The 10773-nt window shown below is 41.1% G+C and overlaps 1 protein-coding gene across 2 annotated transcripts in view; it reads right to left on the minus strand.

Annotated features, from left to right (window-relative positions):
• The window catches only part of CACHD1 (cache domain containing 1), a 224106-nt gene that overhangs the window by 63022 nt on the left and 150311 nt on the right, over positions 1-10773 (minus strand). For both annotated transcript variants that reach the window (XM_019528449.1, XM_019528448.1), the window contains exons 5-7: positions 7576-7702; positions 4003-4147; positions 1053-1269 (exon numbers count right to left, since the gene is read on the minus strand). In XM_019528449.1, coding sequence (XP_019383994.1) covers positions 1053-1269; positions 4003-4147; positions 7576-7702 — 489 coding nt within the window. The remainder of the gene's footprint in view (positions 1-1052; positions 1270-4002; positions 4148-7575; positions 7703-10773) is intronic.

The raw sequence follows: 10773 nt of genomic DNA on the forward strand, positions 1-10773 counted from the left end.
CCATGAAGGCCTCATCCTGCCTCCCCCAAGCCCCTTCCCCGCCACAGACTTATCAGCAAGATGCTGCTCTCCAAGCTGCTGGGCTGCACTCCTGACCGCATGTGTGCTGCAGCTGCACGCATGCACACTGCATTTATCGGCAACATTATCCGCCAGATCAGCCAAAAAAAGCCAACTGCTGATAATGTTAATTTTCTTTTTATTGGTGCTGATATGATATGGTACCTCTAATTATGAGGCCACTGCCCTCTCAACAGTTTGCCAGAAGAAGCTGAAGACCTGCTTTTGACAACACCCTATGTTTGAATGAACAAAACAAAGATAGGAGCTATTGTATACGTTAGGTCTGTAGTTCAAAAGTCAACAAAGCTCAGAGTAGCAAAAATGTAGATCCCTCTTTTCACAAATCTAAAAGAATATAATGTGGCACCTACTTCTATTTTTGTATTTTGGGTGCGTTTGCTAGTCCAACCGTAGTGTGTAGTAATTTCTTTCTTTTTTTTTTTTTTTAATTAAAAAAGTAAGAATTTGGGATAGCATTTCACGCGTCTTAATTCATGCAGGTTTTCTCTGATGAGTAAAATTCAGTTAGGACACCATCATATTTGATGTTCTATCAATTGCAGTTACCATGAATAATTTTGATGAGGGATATTGATCACTTCCAAAGGAATTGGGATAACTGGAGTATGTGCATGTATGAATGTGTATTTCACTTATCAGTCAATGAAATGGTTGTGCTAATGATTACCATTAGAATGGGTCCCCTTCTGAGGAATAATTCAGAGATCTGATTACCGTAATTAAATAATACAGTTAACAAGGAAGAACAGTGAGCTGGACAAGTAAATGAAAATATAATGAACAATTTTCAGCAGCCACTAATGTATGAATTTCAAATCTGACACATGCTTTTTAATTAAAAATTACGTAGTATTTTTAAGTTCAAGATACCAGAGTTCCCTGGTCTCTGTCAGATCAAACAATTCAGATAAAAAAGAAATATGCAAGCTCAAGAAATAATAAAAAGGACTGTACAATAACAGACTTACTTCCTTGGAGTTTTGTGCCATTGTTTGTGTTTCGTATCAACTGAAATGCCTTTTGAAATCCTACCGCATGCTGGGTAGGGCTGTCAGATGACTTTATACTGCTAACGAAGGTGGACATCTTCCTTTTTGTCTCACTAGTGGCAGGAGACAGAAATGTCTTATAGCACTGATCCAGTGAGCAGGTTCTTACTGTGTCTGCCACGGTTAACACAGAGATCTTGAAAGAGAAGAAACTATATTGGATTACCTTGCCATTTATAATTCTTTACGTACCAATATAGCGCACAAAATGATAAGCCAACAGAAGAGTTTCTGTGGATTTAAAATTCAATTGTTAAAAAAATAAATGCTAGAGGCATAAATCCATCAAATTTGAAAAGGATTAGACTTATGGTGAGCAAGGAGAAAAAAAAAAAAAAGAGTCTTTGGTCTTTGTTTCTCAGATGAAGTCAGCTTCATTCAGCTCACACATAAGAGCTACTACGCTGTCTGAGGCAGAAAATTTAAGCAAGCTCTGGATAACTCAACATAAAATCTGCAGAGAGCATTTTTAACCAAACTCTGCTGCTTATAGAAAAATGGAGTGCTTGAGGAAGATGATAAAACTAGGAAATTTAATGGGCAAAGCACTGTTTTTTTTTAAACGTTTTTGACAATAAGCCAAATCCATCACTACCTTTTATTCTACAGATGAATTAAGACATCTAGTAATAATACTTGCACAATTAAATGTATCCAGGAGATACAGTCTATTAAATGAGTGGCATGCTTTAATCTGAGCTTTGATTGATGATGAAATAGTGACGGAATAAAGACACTGCTATACACACTACTGTGAAAGCAGCACTGGTGAAACAGATTGTAAAACCATTAAAAGATAATACAGTAATAAAATTGTTGCTTTAACTTAGAATAAACATTTTCTCTACAAGTATACCCAGATTCAGCAATATTACTTAAAACATATGCTTAATTTTAAGGACACGTTCAAGTGTTTTACTAAATAGGGATCACAGAATATTTTATAGAACATTTTGAAATTAGTTACATGTGTAACACTTCACTAGGGAAGTAATATTATTCCCACACTACAGATTATAAGAGTAAATCAGTAGCTCTCAAATTATTTATACTGGGATCCTCTTTCAAAAAAAGTACTTCATAATCCCACTGCTTTACAATTATCTGCAATTAATACAGCAGCAGGAAGGATTTGAGATACTGCTGAAAGGGTCTAGTAACACTGCTTGTGGCTGCAACCTCTAGTTTCAGAAATATTTAGTTAAGTGATTTCACTAAAGTCACAAAAAGGCAGAAATACAATTCCAAACCCCCTGAAACCCAGTCCTAACCTTCAACCTTCCTGTTCTTCTATTCAGGATTTCTGGAAGCCTTGTAAAATTTAATTAGGTTTTACAGCATCTCTGCAAAGCAGTGAAGTAGATTTCCTCCATTTTACTAACTATGAAATGGGCTCAGGGGATATGGGATCAAAAGGAACTTCCTGAGGCCCCACAGGTTGTCATTGGTGGTCACGGTCCCTAGACAAATCTCCTAAATTCTGGCCCCACAGTAAACCTTCTGCATCACTATATGCCCCATTAGAAAAAAGTTTTCTAAGGGCTCCCCAAAAGGTTGACATCTAAGCAGGGGTATATAAGCAGGGATTCAGGTTTTCCGTTTCCCATGGAAAAACGGAGTAAAATGCCGATTCCCCCCTTACCGAAGTAAAACTCAGATCCATGAATTTTGCAGTTTCACAACAAGCCCCCCCACAGGCTGGCAGAGTTCCAGCCTGCAGGGGGCTGGGAGGGTCAGGCAGGGGGCACCATGTACATGTATATGCACATGGCCCCAGGCAGCCTGGAAAGCAGCTCCCGCAAGTAAGCTGGGGGGGGAAGCAGGATTGAGGCCCTCATAGGGAGGGGAGGGAGGGAGGGAGCTGGTCAGGGCAGGGTTAGGGCTACTGCCCAGCCTGGCCGTGTATGGAGCTTCGGGCCCAGGGCCACAATGTGCAGCAACAGGACCCCAGCGGGGAGCAGGATGAGGCCGTGGGCGGGGGCAGCTCCCTGCTTGGGGACAGGGAGGACCTGTGCTCCCCAGATCTGTGTGGGCCAGGGGCGGGCTGCCTGTTGCAGGCTCAGGCTCCTGCTCTGCGGCACTCCCCTGGGGCCTCCACAGCTTGGCGGGCAGGACCCAGCGCTGCAGGGCAGAGTGGAGCCACATAAGAAAGCTACTTGCTGCTGCGAGCCTTGCACTGCCCTGGTGACGTGTCCCCTGCATGCATGGCACCAGCAGGGGCAGCAGTGTGAAGTTGTGAATCTCACTGGTGCCATGCAGGCAGGGGACACATCGCCAGGCCAGCACAGAGCTTGCAGAGGCAAACAGCTTTCCTGTGCAGCCCCCGCTGTTCCCTAAGCTCCAGGTCGCACCTGCTGGGCGGCAGAGGCCCTGGGGGAGGGCAGCAGGGTGGGAGCCCAAACTCCACGAACGGATATGAAGATCATGGATCCCCCTGTCTCCCCCAGGAGTGCACACAGCAGCAGTAAGTCGCCCCCTGCCCAAGCCCGCAGCAGGCAGGCAGCAGGGCAGGGAGCCAGGCTCCACTCCGCTGCAGCAGCACTGCCTCCTGCCAGGGGCAAAGGAATGTGAACCCAGGTCTCTGACCTGCTGGGGCCCTCTCTCTGGCAGGGCTGGGGGTGCAGGGGCTGTGAGAGAGGGAGTGACGGGCACAAGCAGGATTGGGAGGGCTGTAGGAGGCCTTTCGTTTTAAATCACAGGTTTTTGAGTTTTTAATCAGCAAATTTGCAATTTCTTGTCGGGGAAAACCAGGATCCCTACATATAAGTAATTCAGAAATATGTTTATTTTAGACAAATGCAAAAATGAGAAGGTAAGCACAAAACTGAAGTTGGTTAAAACATACTCATCACTTAAAGAGTAATTTTACCTTATCATGTTCATCTATAGAACTCAGAATCACTTGAGCAGCATCCTTGGCAATCTGAAGCTGTGTCTCTGTGACTGAGGCCCCATGGTCCACAATGACAACTATGTGCTTGGACTGGGGTCTGACCGTAGAGACATAGACAGGCCTGAAATGGCAAACACCTATTAGGCACCATAATGATCACTCCTCTTATAATTTCCACAGCAGTTTAAAACTGAGAATATCTAAAGGGGACTGAAAGTGAGTGGGTAGTAGTTGCCTGGCTTCACAAAATACTCAAGCACTAACATAGTGAATTTATGAATAGGATAGCAGGTTTGAAAAGGGCAATACTGTTACGAGGTTCAGAAACAGTGTGAGCAAGTCCCTTCCCCAAAGAGTTTACAAATAATACTTCAAATCCTGCAAGCATTTACTCTCACATTTTTCTCTTGCAGGGAAGTAATTCCATTGAAGTCAATGGGCACAGTCATCTGAATAAAATTAAACACATTGAATAAGGGTTAGGAGGATTGGTGCCTTAATTTGGATGCGATACAAGACAGCAAAGGAAGTGACAGAGGAAGAACAAGGTTGCAATAATATCACACAGTGACTGTTGACGCATGCACTTCCTGAACATTTGCAGCTTGCAATTTAATTTTTATTAATTTTTAAATTTTGTTAATTCCCAGTGGTATGGTTTAAACACCTGCTATAGCATAACCCACTCACAGAAGTTCCTAGAAATTGTAGAATAAGCCTTGCTGCCAACACAGTGCCTAGAATATTTAGATCAAATGCTAAAGATTATGCACCTGAATATACCAGAGGGGCACCCAAATTAAAAAAAAAGGCTTGATCTTTAGAGAAACCGAGCACTCGCAACTCTCGTGGACTCTAATGGGATCTGTGGGTGCTCAGTAACTCTTACTAGAATGCTTCACTGTACATAAAATTGCTTGAGTTCAGAACCCGACTTGGAACATTTGGTTTTAGCCATCATCAGAAATCATTTGTAGGCAGCGAGTAACCCATGTTATGGAAGCATCATTAGTGGCAGTGTTTAGGGTTATTGTGTATACCTGTTATAGCAAACAAAGATCCTGAAAACATTGAGTAGGAGTGACAAGATGCAACTGCCTCATGATGAGCAACCAACACAAAGAATCTTATCCATAGGGAGAGGTAAGTGCAATACTGGGTATTTGCTAGTTACATGACAAGTAAAAACCCGTGGAAGCTGTGTATAATTGCATTAGCACAGTAGGTTTGGTTTATCATTGTGAGACAAAGAATCCTGCCAAGACAGGGTTTTCTATTAATGTAATGGAATGTATTTCACACAGGTCATGCTCCACAAGTCTCTCTTATGTGTGCATTTTAAAACTGAATTGTCAAATATTGTCTAAGCCTGGTAAAGGCATTTTGCGTTTCCACGTGTATATTAGTCAACATCAAAATGTACTTCTCAGCGAAGCAGTGTTTAGAGGTAGTTCAATACTGAGAGGTATGCCCAAAAGATTTAATAAGCTGTCTTTCAAGGTTTTGAAGTTGGAACAAATTAGAAGGATCTTGGGTAAGTCAAAATCAACAGAATCCTGGCTCCTGTTTAGCTGAGACACAAAACTATTATAGTCTGAGCAGAAGTTATTGGACCTATATTTTATTTAAAAAGTCCTACACAAAAGTCTAGTAGGGGTGGAAGAAATGGAGAAGATTTTACACAAGAAACTGAAAGCAAAACAATTTGCAAAGATCAGTTCTTAACTGTAAAACCCCCAGAAGCTTTACACTGGAATTAATACTTGCACTTAAAGAGTACATGTGATCCTCAAAGTACTTAAACACTAACTAATTAATCTACCTAATATGCCCTAGGAGGTAATTACTGGACAAAAAAAATCTAATTTATACACAGAAAAGCCAAGGCAGAGATTAAGTGATCTGCATATCACAAAGGGATTTAGTGTCAGCATGGGGATTAGAGTCCTTTAACACACCTTTTTAAGACTGCAGAATGTTTAAATCGAGCCCAGACTCTGATGAGCATAACATGGGCATAATACACCTACATAAATTAAGTTGCTCAATGTTGACAGGTAACCGAAAAACATTTTTCAAACTTTGTGCCTGTGGACTACATGAAATACAGCTGAATGAATGAGGATGTCCTCCTCCAAGAGATTTACCATCTAGCAGGGTTAGCTAATACAGAAGTAGAAGCAGACAGACCACTGGATTTTCTCAAAAGATGTCACCAGCAGGTGATGCCTCTCCTTAAACAAGGCCAGCAAGAAAAGTTGAACTATATAGGTACTTACATATGCAACCTATATATTAATTAAAACATAAAATTATTAGTAATGGTAGATCTACACTGTAGCACCAGTCAAGATACGCAAGTTAGCTTTAAACTATTTTCCTTGGGTACTAATTACTATGGTGTTACAGCAGCTTGGAGCAAAATCCAAGCTAGACACTTAAGTATTTGCTTGGCTTCTCAGATGGGTTTTACAATAGCTGAGTAGTTTAATCCTAGCTTAGGTAAATCTACATGAGCTACAGCCAGATCTTTCACTACTGTGTAGGCATACTCCTAGGAAATTATGGTCCCCACTCAGGCAAAACTTCCCATTGCTATGAGTGGGGATTCTTTTCCAAGTATGAATCATAAAATCATAGGGCTGGAAGGGACCCCAAAGGATCATCGGGTCCAGCCCCCTGCATAAGCAGGAAAGACATGTGGGGTCAGACAACCCCAGCCAGGTGATTGTCCAGCCTTCTCTTGAAGACCTCTAGGATAGACGATTGCACCACCCCTGTGTGGAGCTTGTTCCATAGTCTAGACATGCTAGTTGTAAAGAAGTTTTTCCTAATGTTCAGCCTCAGACTATCTTCCAGGAGTTTGTGGCCATTGTTTCTAGTTTTCCCCCAAGGCACCCTGGTGAACAGTTGTTCAGAGCCCCTGATGTATGCCTCTGATATAGTGGTAAGCCACAATGAGGTCCCTTCTCAGTGTACTTTTCTTTAGGCTTTAGAGTCCAAGATCCATCAGCCTCTCCTCGTATGGCTTGCCATGAAAATCCCTGATCATACAGGTGGCCCTTCTCTGGACCCTCTCGAGCTTTAGCACATCCTTGCTGAAGTGTGGTGCCCAGAACTGGATGCAATACTTCAGCTGCAGCCACATCAATGTTGAGTAAAATGGCAAAATCACTTCTTTGGATTTACTGGAGATGCATTGATTGATGCATGCCAGAGTTTTATTAGCCCTAGCTAACACTGGACCTCTGGGTCCTCTCAGTTTTCCAACCATCTACTAAGTTTTATCAGCTTGAAACCAGCATTACTAAAGTTTCCTAGTTATTAATGTCTCTCAGGTGAGAATGCCTGTGTGTGATTTCATTTTTATCTTAAAATTCTTCCAAGTGAAATTTCTACCAAAATTTTGATTAACCTCAAAAACCAGAAGTCCTAAAGATCTTTTTATAAACATCTTTGCTTACCTAAACAAATGCTAGATTGGGAACAGCACTTTAGGGTTATCCTTTTAGTTCTCTGTCTATCAAAACAGAAAGAGAAAAATCATACCTGCTGCGGTGCTCATAGCTGCCTTTACACCGGAACTTGTGTGCAGGAAAAACAGTGAAAATACCTTCTTCTGAACTAAAATACTGCCACTTAATTCCAGGGTTAGATTTCAGGTTGTCAGCAAGAACTACAAAACAAAAAGAAAAATGAATGGGATTATAAAGAATAGGCAATACAGGGTATACCTGGCTTATTCGAAAACCTGTATTTGGTTGCACCATAATGAGATTCAATGTTAGCAAGAATATAAAGAAGCATATTAGAAAGTTAATAATGTTTTCTGTGTCCCGGTAATACATTCTTCAATTGAGGATTCGACTTTCATGCGGGAAAATTACCCCACAACTACTACAGAGGGGTTTCTTGCATCTCTTTGAAGCTGCCTTTGGTGCTGGCCACCATTACAGACAGGATACTGGTCCAGAGTCAGACTTGAGTCTAATCTAGCAGAGCAATTCCTAGGTTCCTGGACAGGATTAGTAGTCTGGAAATCACATGCACAGAAGATTCAAGTTCTTGGCTATGCATTCTCCAACTCATAGCAAATGTTCAAGTTCCTTATTTCAGATTTATACACCATTTTAGGAGAGTTTCAAAGTGATCTGGAGCACAAATTCTGATGACTTTTCCACTCCTCAACTCCTTAGGCACTTTTAAAAATCTTCCCTTTAGACAATTTGCAACTTAATAGCTATGCAGTACTAGAGGCTAAACTATACATGAGCAACTAGTAGATGTGGGAAATCTTATACTATACGCCACTACAAATAAAGCAAAGTCCTGAGGTGCAGGGGAAACCTCAACTGTATGATGTTTTGGTGACAAAAAAAGACACCCAATTAGAATTTTCTTGTTATTAGAGAAATTCTTATCATCATATATGCTCCTGATTTAAGTAATCAAATCCAGGCCATTCAACTTAGTTATGTCCTTAGTGACCTTTCAACATTTTTTCTGTAGAGAAGAACAGTTTTTCTTGCCCATTGTTTCATTGCCATGAACTCCTGACTCTATTATACAATGGACTGACATAACAGACTATAACAGTGTCTCTGGCCTACATGGACATTTCCTTGATACCTGCACGTTCACACACAATTAAGAAATTGTTCTTTGATTCATTGTGTCAACACAGCTTTACCTAGAGAAGGTCATGCAGATGTAAAGTATTCTGTTTTTTCTCCACTCAAAACCTTCTTTAAAGTTATCCTTTCCAAAAATCCCAAATATTAGGGTAATACCTTCAGCAGGAAACCAGCTGGAGGGTGAGCCTGAACAGCGAAGAAGAAGGTTCAAGTCTATTATTTATATAAGTTTACACACATTACTTATGCAGTGCGTTCTACTCTTTTAGAAAAGATCCCTTTATTGTACTCAGTGGCCACTCATGAACATGCTGTAGCATTCTTTACACCCATATAGTCTCAATAAGTAGCTAATAGACCGTCCTTGATGATACTACAACCTGATGTACTCTTATCATTTATTTTATACTTTGTAGGTCCAAAAAATGTATTATATATGCATACATATACACATATAAAGGCAAATGTGGTTCTTTTCTTTCTTATCAGCTTAAACATACCTGGACCTATGAAAGTACATGAAAGGGTGCAAGGAAGTTTTCTAGATCCCTCTTCCCAAATCTCCTGTGTGCAGGAGATGGATATTAGTGGTGGCCCATGCAACCTGCTGACCATAAGGATCACTGCAAGTTTCCAGCTATTACAATGCTATGAGGAACAGATTTGTAGCTTTGCAGCCCTGGACCTCCCAGCGAAGACAGCAAGTTGCCAAAGGAAAACAAGTCATACCTTGTTAAACAGCAATGCAGTGACCACCCTCCCAACATACTATGATGCCAGAACCTCCTACCCTGGTCTGTGGTTTTACCACTACTGTGAGCTTTGACATTTGTGTTCTCAATTTAATTTTTCAAATATAGGGCCTTGTTTTTGCTTCAAATCATAATATTAATGATAATAATTGTACTTGTCACCTTTATAGCCTCTTTTATTAAAAGTCCTCACAAAGCTCTCTGGTACATGGCCATTCTGCTCATTTTACAGATAAAAAGTGAGGAATACAGCAGGTAGATGACTTATCCAAGTCCACGCCAAGAGCCAGCATTAGAGCCTTTTGGGGACTCGATCACCAACCCTACTCCAGTTTCTCAATAAAGTCCACTCATTCCCTAGCCTGCAATCACCACTTCGTTAGGACAGACAGGACTTCAACAAAGTTTCCATTTATGAAGGGAGATTTAAGCTTTAAACTGAAATTTAATCCTGGAAAAGAACCAGCTGCTGGACACTACAGAAAAAGTCATCACGAGACCTGTATGTAACATATACATTTACTCATAATAAATGCCATTAGTGAAACAGCCTTGGCTCAGCAAGAAACACAGATAATCTAGGCAGCCCATGATAGAACTGTTTATAGAAATAAACCATACAGTCATGGGTATTTAATGTTTGATACTAAATTAACATTACTGGGCAGAAAGGACAGGAATCTGTACTTAGCGCACTGAATTCAGGCACTAGATTTAGATTCTCAAGTTCTCGCTACCTGCAGCAGAACACAGGCAAACCAGGAACCCGAAAGAAATGCAACCCCGCGACAGACACAGAAGATTTGGCTTTTGTGCTTTCTAGTCATGTGGAGCTTTCCTGGCTGACAGGTAGTATGTGCACCTCCACTGTTAACAAAGAGACTGACACACAATGAAAGAAGTGACAGACATGAAGCACTATTGCTAGGTTTCTTCTACCGATGACATCAGACAACTGCAGGCCTGTTGACTCTCTTGAGGGAAGAGGAAACCCACTAAACTTACAGGAGAGGGGGGGGACCAGAGTCTCAGACTCCCTGGTGGTCAGGGCACCGGCAGGATTCAATTCTACTTGGGTCAAACTGTCAGCTCCACTTGCCATAAATTGAAAAAAACCAAACAAACCTTCCCTTAGCATTTTGCCCAAATGAAGGAACTTTATCAGCCTAATATGCCTACTATATAAAAATATAATATAATAGAATGCATTATATGCAATGTACATGTGTCTACTATGAACATGAAATGCATTATATATAGTATACAGAAAACACAACACAGACTTCTCTGCCTGTGTGCTTTGATTATTACACTTGAAAGAATTTTTTTTTTTTGGGGGGGGGGGGGGGGGGGGGGGGGGT

This window comes from Gavialis gangeticus, unplaced genomic scaffold (genome assembly GCF_001723915.1).
Source record: "Gavialis gangeticus isolate Ggan-Ray unplaced genomic scaffold, GavGan_comp1, whole genome shotgun sequence".
NCBI lineage: Eukaryota > Metazoa > Chordata > Crocodylia > Gavialidae > Gavialis > Gavialis gangeticus.